Below are 17,582 nucleotides of genomic sequence, written 5' to 3' on the forward strand. Positions count from 1 at the left end.
ATGTGTGTGCACATACATGCATGCATGCGTGCTTGTGTACACACACACACACACACAGAAGAGGAAGTCCAAGTTTGGGGACATGGTTCCCAAAGAGCAGTCAAGAGTAAATAAATAATCTCATGTTTGCACCAGAACTGATTGATGCTTCCCAGCAGCCAGATTGTTGAAAAAGAGCTTTGTCCCAAGAAGCTTTCATTTAAAAAAAAAAAAAATCCCCTTAAGCAAAAGTCGGCCATTGATTCTATAAAAAGCATCGAGTTTTCTCCATGTTATTCTTCTCCCTCTTTTCTATTAGAGAGAGAGAGAGAAAGTGCAGTTAATTATTAACATTTTGGCTTCACAGTTCTACGTGGATCAAACACCCTTTATTTAAAATAAATTTAAAATAATAATCCAGCAACCTCAGGAGTGGAGTTCACAGCTCTTTTAAAAAAGAAAGAAACAGAGGCTGGGTCCCTAAATCCTACGGACCCCTGGCAGCACTGGAGGACTTTGTGGCAGGAAGCCCAACAAGGACAGCTGTGTGGCCATGCCAAGGTGGCAAGAGGCCACTCAGTGCTCACTGGGGCCTAAAACGCAGGAAAAGCTTTTCCCTTCTCTGACTACTTATCCGTGCTGGGTTTAAGACAGGAGGGGAGACCAGCGGCCCCCTCGGGACGTTAGTGGACTACAACTCCCATCTTCCCTGAACATTGGTCATTGCTTGGGTTGGGCTGATGGGAGTTGTAGTCCACCAATGGACCACAGGCTCCCCATCCCAGGCTTCAGAGAAAGGTGGCAAACCATATAGTCAATGGTTGTCCAAAGCAGGTGATGACAGACCAACTTGCTCCAGTTTACTTCCTTTAGCCAGGAAGATACATCTAGAAGCATAATCAGTGCCAGAAGAGTTGCATGGACAGTCACTGTGGAAAGGAGAAAGCTTTGCTCACCTTTAGCAGAGCATCACACAACCCCTTTGCCCATCTAGTTGCCAACCTAACAGGACAGTATCCAATGCAGTTGTTCTGCTTGTGCAACAAAACTTCTCCTTCCTCTCCTCCCCATTTGCAGCCCCCAAGGTTACTGGGACAAGTACACCTCTGCCTAGATTAGACCCTCTGTTTGCAGGGATCTGATTTCTGTTAATAGCACCAGCACCCACCTGTGAATTGTGAGAATCCCAGATGAAGTTCAGAAGTGTCTGATGTGCCCCGGATCAGGCATTCACTGAAACAGTGACCAAAGAGGAAGCGGAAGTGGGTATCTCCTCTTCCCCTGACCTTCACCTGAGATGGTCAACACTCCTCAGGTGTTTACTTTCCTAATATTATCCTTTCCCCGCCCTCCCTCCCTCGCACGAGCAAAACTGCGACTACAAAACGAACAAACCTTAGTAAAAGCTGCTTTCTCATCAGTAAAAATTCAGTCCCAAAAATCCCAAGTCAGGAATCACTGATCATTTCTTCTGTTCGTATGCAGATGAGTAGAGGAGGTGAGGATTAGGCAATCCAGATGAGCATAATGTATTAAAATCACCAGGAATTCAGGTTCAAGTCTGCTTGGGGTAGGGCTGGAAGACCTCCACCCTGCAGCGGCCAACTCAAATCACCGTTACAGAGCAGACTTAGGAAGGGGGTCTACCACAAGAGCTGTAAACAAGGGTCCTCTTGGTAAGTCCGTTCAGGAAGCTGCGCTAATGTTTCAGCCATGGGTGAGCTTCAAGGGAAGCTTTGCTCCTGTCTCCGTAATCGTACAAGAGTTCTTCGCCGGCTTTAATGTCACGGGAGGCGACCAGAATGAGGTGGGGGGTGCCGTCAATGTCATGAAGTTTTGTCTGACAGTTGCCGCATTTGCTGTGATTGATCAGCCTTCCAAGACGGTGGGTCTCTCTTGTGGCATCAACGCTAGAGGCAGAGAAGAGAAGGAAAGCTAAATAAGAAAGGCACAATTTCTCTCGCGAAGCCTTGGGGGTCCCTAGATGTGCTTGGACTACAATTCCCATCATCCCTGAGCACTGGCCCTGCTAGCTAGGAATGAGGGGAGTTGTAGCCCAACAACCTCTGATGGTCCAAGGTTGGGAACAGCTGCTCTAGGCCAAATTTGTTTCTCTGGGCCACACTTTCAGAATAAAAAAAATGTTCATGCCACACTGATTTTTTTTTTATTGATAAGAAATGCACTGGAAAAGAAAAAGAAAAAATCCTAGCAGTGCTAGATTTATGACATAGAACACAACTGCTTTATACTGTGATCTTGGGAAATCCAGAAAGTACAGAACAATGCAGCTACATAAGAACATGAAACATTCCCAAAAAATGATGATAAACGAGCCTCTTAAATATGTACCTTAAGTATGTACACAAACACAATGAGAGGTGTAAGCTTGCTTTTTCCAGGTAATCTCATCTATATTAGGTCATAATTTGAGACAAACAGACTCTCATCTCATCAACACAAAGAAGCCTCTCTCTTTTCTGATCTTCCATATTTGTCAGAGTTGAAAATCCCTGTTCACAATAATATGTCATGGAGAACTGTAGGGTAGCCAATGCTCTTGAAGAAAAGCGTGAATACTGTTCCTGGTTGTGTATCCAAAAGAAATTATGACCATACTATACTATACTATACTATACTATACTATACTATACTATACTATACTATGGTGAAATGTTTAAATTGTCCTTGAATCTTTCCACCACATTTGCCTCACCCTTTGAGAACCAGTGCTCTAGCACACTGGTGGGGAAGTCTGCAGCCTTCTGTATGACATGGGAACACAACACCCATCAGCCCTGGCTACTGACAAGGCCCTTTGGGGCTGAAGGGAACTGGAGTCCCACAACGTCAGGTGCACCACCTGTCTCCCATCCTGGCTCAGTGTCATGGGAGTCATAGGCAGGAAAAGCTCCCAAACTACTCTCAGTAAGTATTTTGCCAGGATAAGAGGGAAATATGCCCCTTCCATTTTCATTCAGGACCCGCCCCCCATATCTCCAAGCCAAGGAAAACCCCAAGCGTGAAGCTGTCTGAAGCAACATTACCTCACCCTCCAAATTAGGGGTAGGGACTCTGTGGCCTTCCCAATGTTGTTGGACTACAACTCTCATCATCCAGGACCACTGACCTACTGGCTGGGGCTGATGGGAGTTGAAGTCCATAGGCTCCCCAGCCCTGATGTAAGATGCATCTTCGCAGAAGGAGTGGAGCTCACCAGTATGTTTTTCTCAAGTACTGGAAGTAGTACATATAGCAGCCAGTGGATGGGTCTTGGGCATACACAGCTTCTCGTTTCTTGGCATCCGTGATCTCAATGAGGTCCCCGTGATATTCGACCACAAATTCCCCTCGTTTAAAATGCTTGGTTGCAATGACCCCTCGCCCTTTACCATCAATGAAGTCAATCTGCAGAGAAGAAGAAGACATGTTAACCTACCCCTGGGCAGGGATGACTGCAGCTGTAGCTATGGACTTGTGGGTCTCCGCTGGGATCTCCCCCGTTCTATCTTTGAGGAGCCGATCCCTGGTAACATATTACGCACTGCTTCTGAGACTTCCCTAATTTCTAAAATAGATTACTGTGTAAGACATCAAACACCCCAAAGCTCTGTGGGGAACCGACTGTCCTCCAGTTGTTGCTGGACTACAACTCCCATCATTCCCAACCATTGGCTGTGCTAGCTAAGCCTGATGGGAACTGGAGTCCAGTGACATCTGAAGGGCACCAAGTTGGCTACCTTGGGGTCAGATTTCCCTTTCTCTTGTAGAATAGGTCCAGGGAATCTGGCCCTAACAGCACCATATATTTAAAGCACAATGATGCCATTTTACATAGTCATGGCTTACCCAAAGACTCCTGGGAGCTGTAGTTTGTTAAGGGTGCTGAGCGTTATTAGGAGACACACACCCCGTTTGCCCTCACAGAGCTAAAATTCTCAATCTTTCTTCCTAGGGAATTCTGGGAACTGCAACTCTGTGAGGGGAATGAGGGTCTCCTAATGATTCTCAGCACCAGGGCTGACCCACCCATGAGGTATGGTGAGGCAACTGTCTTGGGCAGCAGGGGCAGCAGTTCCGGCCTCCAAGGAACCCATTGCCCATTGCTGCTGCCACAGTGGCAGCAATGGCTGTGGTGCCCTCCTTGGAGGCTGGAACTTCCACCTCCTTGGCAGGACACCCCCCCCCACAGGCAAACGGGCGAATAGAAGGTGCTGCCAGTCTCCTCCCACCTTCCTTCCCAATGTAGATTTTCCTCAGCCCCTCTTCCCTGGCAGGGTGTGTTGCCATTTTGTGGTTTGCCTCAGGTGCCAAAATGTCTTGGCCCAGCCTTGTTCAACCACCATTCCCCGGATTCTCTCTAAGGGAAGTTTAAGGGGTGGAACACTGCTTTAAATACGCACTGCTGGTGGGGCCTCTGAATCAGAAGCAGAACTGCACACGGGGAAGGCCCCAGAAGCCAGTGGGTCCTCTGACCCCAGGACATCGCCCTGCTGTCCTCACCACAGAGCCCTTGGCGCAACCAGAGCTTCCCCTGCCCTGTCAGAGTAAAAGGCTGCCAGAGCAGGCTGGGCCCCTTTAACAGAAAGCAGAGTTTGCAGCTGGGACAGAACTGCTGCCTCTGTGTGGGGCTCAGTCCAAGGCTGACCGTCGCTGCAGCAACACCCGATTTCTGCTCTCTTGCCGCAGTCGGCCTGAACACAGCACAGAGCAGCTGCTACCTCACTGGAGGTCAGAGGAGGAGAGTATTATGATTATTTCTATTTATTAAATTTGTTAGTTGCTTTAATTTGGTCAAGGCAACCAAAAAAACCAAAAAAAAACCTTTACATTACAATATTACAATAATCTGTTGTAATACTACAAACAACTGAAAATAAATACCTCCCACTTGGGGTGGGGTTACAGTAAAAATATCCTACCCAGTACCCCTGCTGTATACGAATAGCAAACTCACACTCCACAAGGGAATCCCAATGGCACCTGGTGGACTGGGAGGAACTCCTGGGATTGCAACTGTGCTGCTTGGCCCTGATGGGAGTTGTCATCCAAACGGGTTGGGGGAGGCTGCCCCAAGGCAGGAATGGGGAACCTGTAGCTTTTTAGTAGCTGCTGGGCTACAGCCTCATCACTCCTGCTCATTGGTCATGCTAGCCGGGGCTGATGGGAACCATAGTTCACCTGGAGGTTCACTGGCTGCCCACGCCTGCCCTTGGAGGACAACCACTGCCAGCTGCAGTGCTGTGATGCTGTTGCCGTTACCTGCATGCCATCTTCTTTGCCGCTTTCTATTAAGTCATCTATCCGTTTTTTCTCCTCTATCTGAAAAGAGATCAAGAAACATAGCAATGCTACTTGGAAATACAGTACTACCTTTAGAAGAATGAGCCTAGGGCTGTGATCCCATGCACACTTTCTAGGGGGGAAGCACTGCTGGGCTCCATGGGGCTTACTGCCGAGTAGACATGCAAAGTGTGCACAGGATCGCTGCCTAAGTGCTATTATTTAGGCAGCGATCCTGTGCTAAGTGCTATTATTTAGGCAGCGATCCTATTATTTAGAAGCGAGACTTGCTTCCATGTAAATGCACATAGGATTGCTACTGCACAACAATAAAAACCTCCCATTTCATGTAAGCATTCCACAGACCTTCTTTTGTGTAAGTTCAGGAATATAAGTACAATACACACACTGAAGCAAAAGTCTCGGCCTAGTTATATGCATGAAGTGGCAAAAGGCTTCTCAAAGCCTCATATCATGTCTGTGGTGGAGAACCTATGATGTCCCAAGGTTGCTGGACAACAACTTCCTCCGACTTGGGCCACTGGCCATGCTGCCTGGGCTGACGGCTGTTGAAGTCCAATGACCTCTGGAGGGCCACAGGGTCCCTAGCCCTGTGTTAAGGGGCGGGGGAGAAAGAGGGAGGGAGGGGAGCTACATTCCCAATTCATTAGCTTGTGCTTTGATCTCTGCAGCCAAAATGTCACATAGAAACAGCAGTATTGGGGGCAGCAAATAGCTCAATAGACTTCCTCTTGATGCCACCCTTCCAGAAAGGCCACAGAAACCTTTAAAAATAACCCCCAAACCTCAAAACCCTCATGTAACAGACACACAATGTAATGTAACACAATTGCTTCAGTTACATGTGCAGTAGAGGAGTGGGGAACCTTGAGCCAGATCCTGATTCTCCCCCAGCAGGCCAAACTGAGACTTCAAAGCACTGACATTTCAAAGCGGAGCACTGCTCTTTAAATCCTCAGCACACATGGCCAAACTGAGTGGGATTAAACCCCCAAGGGTCTCCTCTGCCAATGAATTTCCCGCCTGACAGGGCTGGCAAAGCAGACCCCAGCAGGATTAGTGAGCAAAGGGTGTAATCCTGTTGACTGCTAGGGGCTGCTTGGCCAGCAAGTTGCCCACAGGGAACGCCCTGGTGAAGCAGAACCCGGCTCTCCTGCCTGTCAACAGATGTCACCCAGTGGCACCAGCTGAGGGACAGGTGGGTGTGATTTGGGGGAAATCTCCTCATGGGCTAACCTGGACACCCAGGCAGGCCAAGACTGGTCTGCAGGCCAAAGGTTCCAACCCTTGCATTAGGGCTCAGAAACCTGGACCTAGTGAAAAAGGCTTCATGAAAAAATAAACCCAATGCAGCTTACGAACAAAACTTAAAATCAAAAGTCTGAGACCACTAAAATTTGTAATGCAGAATCAGTAATCTCGGTCCTGATCATGCGCCCACTGGGTGAAACTGATGGCACTAAAAAAAATTTTTAATGACTGCACTGGTGAGCACACGAGACGGGGCTTTCCCAGTGGTGGCCCTTAAGTTGTAGACCTCTCTTCCTGTTATCATTTGTTTGGCCCTGTCAGGTTCTGGCATTCAAAGGAGGCCTAAAACCACACAATTTTCTACTATTGACTTTAAGAGAACACTGATGATCTAACTCAGCACCTCCCGTGCATCTGTATGTCTGTATACCAAGAAAAGACCCTGATGTTGGGAAAGATGGAGGGCACAAGGAGAAGGGGATGACAGAGGATGAGATGGTTGGACAGCGTTCTCGAAGCGACTGGCATGAGTTTGGCCAAACTGCGAGAGGCAGTGAAGGATAGGCGTGCCTGGCGTGCTCTGGTCCATGGGGTCACGAAGAGTCGGACACGACTGAACGACTGAACAACAGCAACAACAAATACCTTAAGCTTCTCTCTGTGTGTTGCTTTGCTAGGCTCCCAAAAGTGACTAGTAAGCAAGTGGAATTAAAAGAAAACAAAAGTAGAGAACTGGGCTGTCAGATGGGGCAGTCATTCCCATGGTACCCTTTGTAGGAGTTTTCACAGTTCCTTGGTGGAGTATCTGTCCCCAAGGGGTGTTTGGGGTTTGGCAAAGTTGTTTTAAGATGCACTAAAAGAGAAGACAGTACCTGTAATTCTTTTTTGCTCTTCCGGGAGCTTCTTCTAACAGGATAATAATCTGTGACCTTTCGGTTCTGCTGCGTTTTCCCTTGGGCTCTGAGAGAGATGGAGAAAGCCACATGAAGCCCACTCTCCTCTTAAATCAGCCTCATATCTCTCATCACGGAGGCACCTCTGTTCTTAGGACGCCTATGAGGTTGCCACACCCCCATTCTGCTTGGGAAAGAGTTCAGTGTCCCCTCAAAGCTCTGCATCCTTTTGGCTTGGAGGTGGGGGAGAGGGGCTGTGGCTTTTCAGAGGTTGCTGGAAGTCCCAACACCCCTGACCTTTGGCCATGCCAGCTGGGGCTGATGGGAGTTGGGCGTCCAGCAAGCCACAGATCCCCAAGCCCTACTTTATACCATAACAACACCCAAAATCACCTTACATTGAAATCACCGCTTATAGAATCAGTTTATGTGATCAGTTTTAAATGTCCTACCTCTTTCCTGTGATTTAGCTGTGGTTCCTACATTGCAGGAGATGACCCTTGGGGCCCCATCCAACTCTACAGTTCTGTGATTCCCCTCTTCCTCTTGTGTGTCCTTTTTATCCTCTTCATCTTAATGTTATGATAATTGGTTATTCCCACTAGGTGTCATTATTGCTATGCTTAGGAGTACAGGCAACCCTCGTTTTGCACAAGGGTTACATTCCGGGTCATCATGTGCGTTGGCAAAGCATGCATAAACCCACCCCACCCCCTTTTTCTGCCACTTCTAGGTTTGTGGTGATGCACATGAGCACAGTTGCCTGTTCTCTGAATGCATGCAAAACAGGAGTTGCATGTACAGTATTATTTTTTTACTGTGTACAGACTGCACTCTAGTGGCACCTATTGACAATAAGCAGGCATTAAAAGGTAAAGGTAAAAGGACCCCTGACCATTAGGTCCAGTTGCGGACAACTCTGGGGTTGTGGTGCTCATCTCGCTTTACTGGCCAAGGGAGCCGGCATACAGCTTCCGGGTCATGTGGCCAGGATGACTATGCCGCTTCTGGCGAACCAGAGCAGTGCACGGAAACGCCATTTACCTTCCCGCCGGAGCGGTACCTATTTATCTACTTGCACTGGCGTGCTTTCAAACTGCTAGGTTGGCAGCAGCAGGGACCGAGCAACGGGAGCTCATCCCGTCGCGGGGATTCGAACCGCCGACCTTCTGATCGGCAAGCCCTAGGCTCTGTGGTTTAGACCACAGTGCCACCCACGTCCCTAAGCAGGCATTAGCCCCATTTTAAAAGTGACAGCTTTATTAAGCCAAGAAAAGCCATTCTATCAGGCTACAAGAAAGGGGGGGGGGAAACGGGACGGCAGGGTCTTGCAATCAGCCCTGCTGAGAGACCAGCAACATGTGGTCCTCCTCCTCTCTTCAAATTATTTTCCATTCCAGCTGGATAGTACAAGAACTCCAAAACTAAGGAACAGTGCTCGCTTTCCCCCACTCCTCCCTCAACCTCTGCTCTTCCTTTTGTGTCATGACTTTCAGACTGTAAGCCTGGAAGCAGGTGCTGCCTTATCAGTTGTATTCCACAGCCACTCTTCCAAAGCCACTCTTGGAGCCACACTTACTTTCTCTTGGAGCCAGGTTTGGTCTTGATCCCTTTCTTCTGGGCTTCCTTTCTGTTTGTTGCATCAGCGGGCTCTGGAGGCAGGGCTTTTGGTGGCTGTGGGGCTTCGGGTTTGAGACTAGAGAAGGAGACTGGAGATTCACACCCACATTCTTTGCTGTTCTGGTCCTCAGATTTCATAGTGCTGTCGGCTGCATTGCCAATATTTAGTCTGTCTGCAAATGATGGCCGGGGGTGGGGTGCAAATTAACATGAAAGGAGAGGAGGCTGACATCTGCTTTGCTCCATGTCAAAACAGTGCTCCAGTTTAAACATTATTCTAACCCGCAGGAGGCGAAAACGGCCGTGGAGATGTGTTTGAACAATTGAACGGACATGGGAATGCTGTAGTAAGTGAGCTCTGCTTCCCACCCAAGCCTTGGTTCCTCTACCGCACGTCTCAGAAACCTTCTCTCTCTTTTTGCCTCAAGGGCTGCAATGCCATCTGGGCAGCATTCCTCAGGCCACATGCCATTAATAGAGGAGACCGGAGGCAAAGGTGTGCAGAGCAACGAATCTGAATGTTTCCTCTGTGCAGTAGGCAAGGGCTGTATCCAGTGCTAGTGGGCAGGTGGGATTTAACACTGCGCAAGCGAGAAATCCAGCGCAACAATTTTGTGCAAGCGGAAGCCCATTGTGCAAGAGATTGCGCAGTCTGTTATGTCACAGATACTGCCAGCATCCTACTTAGGCATTCTCTAGCGCAACAGCGTGCCACTGGGGCAACACTTTTCACCAGTGGGAAAAGTCAGCCTGGAAGTGACCTCAACTTAGCACCACACTGGACACAGCTAGGGGCAGATTAAGACCTTTAGAGGCCCTAAGGACTGAAATGATTATTGCGCCCTCCCTGGTATGTAACTCAAAATAAAAACAACAAAGAAACCAAATTACACGATATACATTGGGGGGGAGACCCAAATCAGGATAATATAACTCAGAATACTTTATCAGTAACAAAACATATATTTATTACAACACAGGACAGGATCCGATTCCTTTGCATTAGTTAAATTAACTTTTGCAGGATGACCCCTGGGTTTAGGTGGGAATAAGTAATAAAAAGAGAAGAGAAAAAGTGTGTGTGGGGGGGTGTAGAGTATGAGCCTATATTTTCCCATGATGCTTCTTCAAACACCACATTCTTTTTTTAAAAAAACATCTCATGCCCCAAGCATGTGCTTAGTCTACCTAATGGGTAATCCAGCACTGGATACAACCCCATGTCTCTACCTCCACCTTAGGAATGCCCTGGATGCTAGGATACGCAAATCCTCCCTGTAAACACCAAACATGTTGGCCCAGGGTTGGGGAGGTGGCTGCTAGCCTTGCCTTCTCCCCAATGGGCTAGCCTGCTATGTGTCATACATTAGTTTGTTTATTTTCTCACAAATATGAAGGCACAGCTTCACCACTTGCTGAATTGTTTCTCTAGACTCTGGTTGTGCGTCTGTCTGCTCTTGTGTGCATGTGTCCATGCACCTTCCAGCATGTGGGGTGGCCCTGAACACATTTGGCCACACCCACAGCTGACCAGGTGCCCTTCCTCCTCATTTTTTTTCCAGTTGAGCAATGTGGCCCTTGCAGTGAAAAAGCTTAGCTTCTCTTGGTCTAGAGCAGGGTTCAGCAAGGTTTTATCTTGCCTGGGCTGGATCGGTCCCGCAGAGATCCCTCCGTGGGCTGGATTGCGCATGCAGAAGCAATTTTTGGCACCTGCATAGATGTGATTTTCGGCGCCACGGAAGCGAGTCCCCACACCACGCTGGTTCAGCACAGTGCGCAAGTGGTAGCTCATTTCAGGGCGGCTCTTGGGCCGGTCAAACGACCTCTGTGGGCCGCTTCTGGCCCATGGGCCTTAGGCTGCTGACCCCTGGTCTACAGAGCTTGAGAGTCAATGTGGTGTTGAAAAGTTGAATGTAGGTGGGCTGGGGGGGATGACCTGTGTTCACATCTGTGCTCTCCAGATGGATCTGGGCTCATCCTTGTGTCTCAGCCTAACCTACCTCACAACATGGGGTGGGGAAGGGGAAAGATGCGGCACCCACAGAGATGATGCAACATCACTGTAAGAAACCTCTCATGGTGCTTGTGAAAAAGCCTTTTCCCTCTGAGTGAAATCTAGGCAACAAATTTAAAAAGAAACACACATGTGCATGCAAACACACATACACCTCTGAAATGGGTTGGGCCCCATTGCCAACCAAGTCACTAATAACAAAAGCTCATGCTTACCGTCTCCTTTTCTGTAGCTTTCATTCCCCATTTTGCTCTGGCATTTTGCCTCATGATGTGTGGCAGAGTTTTCCTCTTGAAGTGGAGGTCGTACAGAAGGAGGTTTGTTTGGACTCATGTAGGTATAGATTTTGGACTGGCAAGTAAATATGTTCTCCTAAAATGAAAGGGACAAAATATTCTAGTATGCTGGCACACGAGTTTTCTTGGAATATTTTTGTTCTTCTTAAAAATGCAACTCTAGAATTGTGGTGGATAATGCCAGCTTAGTTTTGGGGGCAGGTGGAGTGGGGAACTCACCAAGTTTCTAGCCCCTGAAGCTGAGGTTTACAACTGTGTGTACAATTCCCAATAAAATATCAGGATGCAACACTGGAAGAGAGAAACATGACTAGGATTGTTAGTGGCAGTGCACATGCACGCAATCATAGCACACTGACACGGCAGTAACTGCTACTGGACTCAATGTGAATTCCTTCCACGTCATGAGTAGGACTGAGCACGTAAGAGAAGCCCCGCTGGGTCAAACCAAAGATCGAATCCAGTCCAGCATCCTGCCACTCACAGTGGCCAACCAGGAAGACTACAACTGGGTCATGAAGGCAACAAGCCTCTCCTGTCACATTCAGGGCTATACAGCTGCTGAACTGCCCTGGTACTTTTTGGTAACACTAACTATCTGAAAACTGGAGAAAATATCAGGGGCTCTGCCCAGACACAACTAAGTACACACCATATCCTATTCTACTAGGGAGAATAGAAGGGGGAGCCTCTGTGGACAAAGGGGACCTATGGGCACCACACTGGTAATTGCTGGATTAGGGAGTAATGCCCACTAAAACAGTGGGGATTTGTTTATTACACTTTCAAAATGGTACAAGGGACTAACAGTTCTATCCCTGGAGAAAAGGTCTAATTTTGTACAGCATTTAGCTTTTCAAGCACTTTAGAAATAATAATAACAGTTGTGATAATGAAAGTAGCAGCAAGCAGAGGGGAGTGAGGAGAAAGGAAGAAAAATGTCTCATTTTAAGACCTAGTGCTTTATTTTGGAGCAAGGAGGCATGGACGCAAATCCTTGCTCAGCAATGTACTCACATGCTGGCCTTGGTTGGCCAATTCCTTTCTAGCCTCATCTATAAAATGGGGATTGATGCAGCCTGCTTGATAAGAGTTGCCCTGGGTGAACAGCATACACAATCTGGAGTATAAAATAATCTTCGGGGGGGGGGGCAGGCCCATAAAAGGCTACCATCCAGATCTGTATCCCAACTAATTTTTTAAGTTCCTGAGAAGTCCTGGAGCTCTCACCCCGGACGTCTCCCCACCCCCTACTTTAAAAAGGCTCTTTTTCAAAATAGGGTCGCGATTTGCCATTTCCAGCCTTCCGACTTGGTGGGACACCTATGATGAACGAAGGCGGGGAGGATCACAGACCGCGCCCCGCCAGCAGCAGCAGCAGGAATCCATCTGGCCCCCGATTGCCGCGCAGCAAAGGCCCTCGCGGGTGCGGATGACCCAGGGGGAAGAACCCGGCGAGCCGGGCGCGCCTGGCGGCGCCCAGAGGCCTTTCCCGCCCGCTTCCGTGGCGCTGCGCTGCGCCCAGGGCGCGTTGGAGAGGCCAAACAGCTGCCTCGCCGTCTCCTTTCTGCAAATGCAGGGTTAGGAGAGAGAGTGAGTGTGTGTGTCCCTATGGGGAAAGGGAGAGGGGATGATCCGACGTTGGGGGAGAGAAATTGAAGCAGCGATCCATCCTGCTTACCCCGTTTATCCTGGGACGGCTGGGGCCCCGCTTCTCGGCGCTCTCGGCGACCACCTCCGCCCCGCTGTCGGCTCTGCCCTCTCGGGGTCTGGACATCTTCTTCCTCCTCCTCCTCCTGCCTGCGGGTGGAGTGGGGTGGGGTGGCGGGAAGAGGCCGAGCAAACGCGGCGGTCAGAGCGCGGCGCCGCCAGCAGCCTCCAGCGCCGCCGGCTCATGCCCTGAGCCCCGAGAGCGCAAGAGGAGCCGCCGTCGCTGCCCCGGTTCCCACCACCGCCATGTTTAAAGGGCTGGCCAGGCGCCTTCCCGGCCACCAGGTGGAGCCGCTGCAAGAAGCTCGGCAGCAGCAAGGGCTCGTCTCCGTCCCCCACCCACCCCACGGATTAGCCTCCCCCACCACCCGATTCCATCTGCCTCCCACCCTGCCAAAAGCAAGCAGCCTTCAGCTGCCAGGCTCCAAGCTCCTGCAGAGACCAACTCGCCATTCATCCCAAGCTGAACCATTCATCGCCCCCGAAAAAAGCCTTTCTCTCTTTGATTTTCCGGCCCTCTCGCACATGCAGCCTAATTAAGCACCCCCAAACAGCAGCCCTGATATTCAAGCACACACATAACGCTGTATGACTTCCCCAAGTTACCATTTCTTCCTTCCTGGTATTTTTACAGCGCTTGATCAATAGCATGGCTTTCCCCCCGGCGCCCCCAAAACAATCCACCTCCTGCTACCACTCAGCTTCCCCCTTCACCCCTAGAGCTCACACCTTTGTACAGTATTAGGACTTCAGATTCTTTAATAATGGTGCGGCAGGAAGACATTGAAGAGGCACTGACATTAACAAACAGGACTTGTTGAATTTCTGCATGCCACACAATTGTATGCACCCCCAAGATAGCTTTTTAAAAAGCTTCTTTTTTCTTATTCCACAGGGAGCCCCAGACCCCTTACAAAGTAGAAACCCTCCACTCCACAGAGTTCTGCTGTCATCTGCACTTTATATGCCAAATAACTCTCTGCTGTGCCTCCGTACCTAAACATCCTCCACATACCAGCCTATAGACTGAAATACTGTGGCAGGGAAACAGAATAATTGCAAAACAACAAAGTCATGAATACAGGCAGCCTCAGACATTTGACATTTATCTGTGCATGTTCACTGTGTTTGGTTCAATCAAGGTCAGTGGAGCTTATTCTCCTTGTGTACACTAACCATCCCTCAACCTGGTTTTGCACTACAATTCACATTATTGATGACTGTTGGCCATACGGACTGGGACTGATGGGAGTTGTAGTCCAAAATGCCTGGAGGGTGCCAAGTTGAAGGATCCTTGGTGTGTAGGATCACAAGTTTATTTGTGTGATGTCTTAGTCATGGAATAGTTCCAGTCATGGAATAGCTCCTTATACCTCTTTAAAAGGTAAAGGGACCCCTGACCATTAGGTCCAGTCGTGTCCGACTCTGGGGTTGCTGCGCTCATCTCGCTTTACTGGCCGAGGGAGCTTCCGGGTCATGTGGCCAGCATGACTAAGCCGCTTCTGGCGAACCAGAGCAGCGCAAGGAAACGCCTTCAATCTTCTGATCGGCAAGCCCTAGGCTCTGTGGTTTAACCCACAGCGCCACCTGCGTCCCTTTATATCTCTTTAAGCAGAAGCAAATTACTTCCTTGGAGGTGGCTGGGCTGCAAGATCTTGGACGTCACAGACACTCGCCCATACGTCACAGACAATCGCCCATGGCTGCAACCTTACACATATAACTGCCTCAACTCCATATTCCTTCAGATTTCCCAGCACACAGAGCCATGGTTCACATCCTCGTAACATTTATGCAGATACTACTTAAGAACATAAGAGACTGTTGGATCATGTCAGTGTCCCGGCTAGTCCAGCATCCTGTTCTCACAGTGGCCACCTTCAAGTAGGATCCAAGCACAAGAGCCCTCCCCCCTCCTGCAGTTTCAAGCTACTGGCATTCAGAAGCATTACGGCCTCCAAGCAGGCAGCAGAGCAAAACCATCAAAACCACTGATTGTCTTTTCTTCCAAGAATTTGTCTCATCATCCTCTTTCAAAGACATCCAAGTTGGTGGCCATAACTACCTCCTGTGCGAACAAGTTCCATAGTTTAACTATGCACCGTGTAAATAAGTATTTTATCTACCCTGAATCTTCTAAAATTCACCTCCACAAGTTTAGTGTTATGAGAGAGGGAGAAAAACTTCTTATCTATGCACTTTATCCATGCCATGCATAATTTTATATAAACTTCTACTGTGCCACCTCTTAATTTGCCTTTTCTCTAAACTGCAAAGTCCCAGGTGCTGCAACCTTTCCTAACAGGTGTTGCTCCATCTCTTTGATCATTTTGGGTGCCCTTTTCTGAACCCTTTCCAGTTCTTCAGCATCCTTTTTGAGGTGATCTCATATTCAATTATTCATTCCTTACACTGCCCCACCGCCACCTGAACTTCTAACCTTAAACAATTTTTAGAGGGAGATGCTAATGTTCTTATTTGTGGCTACACACCTGGAAGTAGCCAAATATTGGGGTTCTGCAGCAGGTTTGTCTGCTGATTCTTGGTACATACAGGTTTGGTCAGTTGCCCTGGCTGGGAAATCGACATGCCAGATAAAAGCAGCCAGTGGCAAATTGAATCCTTTATCCTCCTACACTGCTAGGCATCCATTCAACATGATGTGATTATCAAACCAGACAACCACATCAAACTCATGGAAACCTTTGGGGAATATACTGGACTGATGACCTTAATTCACAATGTAGGCATTTTCTATGTATTGCCATTAACCTTAAGCTGCCAGATACACCTTCTTACATGAGAATTAAGCAACTACCTGCTGTTGCTGTTTTTTTATTTCTCTTTCAAATGTTTGTTGTACAGTATGTGAAAATGCAAATTAAAAAATTACCCCAAAAAAACAACAGTTTCCAGAAGGGTGAATTAACAAAACACTATATTTTATTCTACATACAAATCTTAATTTCAGAAGCTTCCACAATTTATTGATTCAGACCCTTTTCCTTTATTTTTTTAAGTGCTTCCAATATTAATTAAACAGCAGACTTCTTTTTGATTTTTTTATAATTAAAATTATGAAATCTGTGGATGGGAGGGTTCCCCTTTAGAAGAGGCATTAGGTAGCTATTTACACAAACTTACAGCGCAAATCCTAACCATGTTCCAAGTAAGTCCCATTGAATTCACTGGGGCATACTCCCAGCTAAATGACACTGAGATTGCAGATTTAATCAATTTTAAAAGTAATGCTGCTAGACAACTAATCCTAGATGCAGGTAACAACATCCCAACACCACCCCCGTGACCACTGGTCCTGATAGCTATGGATTATGCAGGGACAATGTACATAGCCTCAACAACAGCTGGGGAACCAAGTTTGAGAAACACAGGTATAATTCAACTCCCTTCAGCAACTATCCATTACAGTTACACACTGTAAAAGCTCAGAAGATATCAGAAGAACTGGTAGAATCAGGGTGCAGGGGAAGCCCCAAACCTTTTGCTGTTAAATCCCTACAGAAGTGCCATAATCGTCTAAAAGTGGGGACCACCATCAATGGTTCCGGCTTGTAAGGTGCCCCTGCTTCCCACCCCCAGGACAATTTGAATTTTTCCACCCACCTTGACACACACACCAAAAATCACATCTCCCATACTGCAGCTTAGCTTCAGTTCACTTTTAAAAATTCACTCCACAAAATTCACCCCGACTTCCCATCTTCGCATGCTCTTCCAAGCACTCTCCCCCCCCCCGCTCCCCATCATCTCTGTCCATTTGGGAGCCCACTCCTCCCGTATCAAATTCTTCCCGAAACCCCATCCCATAATAGTCCTCGAACCAATGGGGAGGAATACCTTTGCTCATGATCTCTAATAGCAAAGCTCACAGCCAGCAGCAAACGTGCCAGACGAAAACCAGCGAAGGGGAGCTCCTTTCTCCCCGCTTTTGACAATCCGCAGCAAAGATGCGGGAGGCTTTCCCCAGCCTCTCAACCGCTTTCAAAAAATGGATACAGTGGAGTTTATCCTTGTCGTTCGATTGGTCCGGCTGCCCGTCGCTCACGTTTTCCCGGCCTCTGGTTGGCTACGGCTCCCTTTTATGCACTTGAACCTCAGAACAGCTTCCCGAAGAGGAGTGTTTAAAATTGGCGTTCGGCTGCCGCTGATTGGCGAGCGAGGGGGAGAGCAGGCGCATGATAGGAGGAGACGGGTGATAGTTGTCCCTCCTCTCTGCGGGACTAACTCCACGTGTGTGTAACAGTTTCGAGTTATGTGTAGTAGGCGTAAGTACCCAGCTGTTGTTGGACTACTACTCCCATTATCTCCCGGCCACTCGTCCTGCTAGCTAGGGTTGATGGGACTTGTAGTCCAACAACGGCTGGGGACCCAAGTTTGATAAACACCGGCATAAGGTAACACACGTATCTGATAGAAAGTGCCACGGTGTTCAAACTGAGGCTTTTTCTCCAATAAGGGAGTTTAGGGTTGCACCCTAAGGCTGTAAAACATGTG

The 17,582-nt window shown here is 48.3% G+C and overlaps 1 protein-coding gene across 2 annotated transcripts; it reads right to left on the reverse strand.

The window, feature by feature from the left end:
* Window positions 1-206: 206 nt before the first annotated feature.
* Window positions 207-16,942, reverse strand: KMT5A (lysine methyltransferase 5A). Of its 2 annotated transcripts, none has more exons than XM_033174593.1 (8): window positions 16,926-16,942; window positions 13,039-13,157; window positions 11,277-11,433; window positions 9,007-9,220; window positions 7,407-7,494; window positions 5,242-5,301; window positions 3,197-3,387; window positions 207-1,889 (listed from the first exon to the last, which is right to left on the reverse strand). In XM_033174593.1, the coding sequence occupies exons 1-8, from the start codon at window positions 16,933-16,935 to the stop codon at window positions 1,679-1,681; spliced, it is 1,050 nt and encodes a 349-aa protein (XP_033030484.1). In that variant the 5' UTR covers window positions 16,936-16,942; the 3' UTR covers window positions 207-1,678. The 2 variants fall into 2 exon arrangements, 1 of the variants encoding a protein (XP_033030484.1); XR_004428121.1 differs by having other exon boundaries at window positions 1,756-1,889; window positions 3,110-3,387.
* Window positions 16,943-17,582: the final 640 nt, after the last annotated feature.

The sequence above is a fragment of the Lacerta agilis genome, chromosome 17 (assembly GCF_009819535.1).
Source record: "Lacerta agilis isolate rLacAgi1 chromosome 17, rLacAgi1.pri, whole genome shotgun sequence".
NCBI classification, from domain to species: Eukaryota; Metazoa; Chordata; class Lepidosauria; order Squamata; family Lacertidae; genus Lacerta; species Lacerta agilis.

Coding starts and splice junctions, on each gene's coding strand:
- KMT5A (XM_033174593.1), bottom strand. Junction 5,302..7,406: donor AGAGCAAAAAAGAATTACAG/GTACTGTCTTCT, acceptor ATCTCTTTTCAG/ATAGAGGAGAAAAAACGGAT. Junction 3,388..5,241: donor GCAAAGAAGATGGCATGCAG/GTAACGGCAACA, acceptor TCTTCTCTGCAG/ATTGACTTCATTGATGGTAA.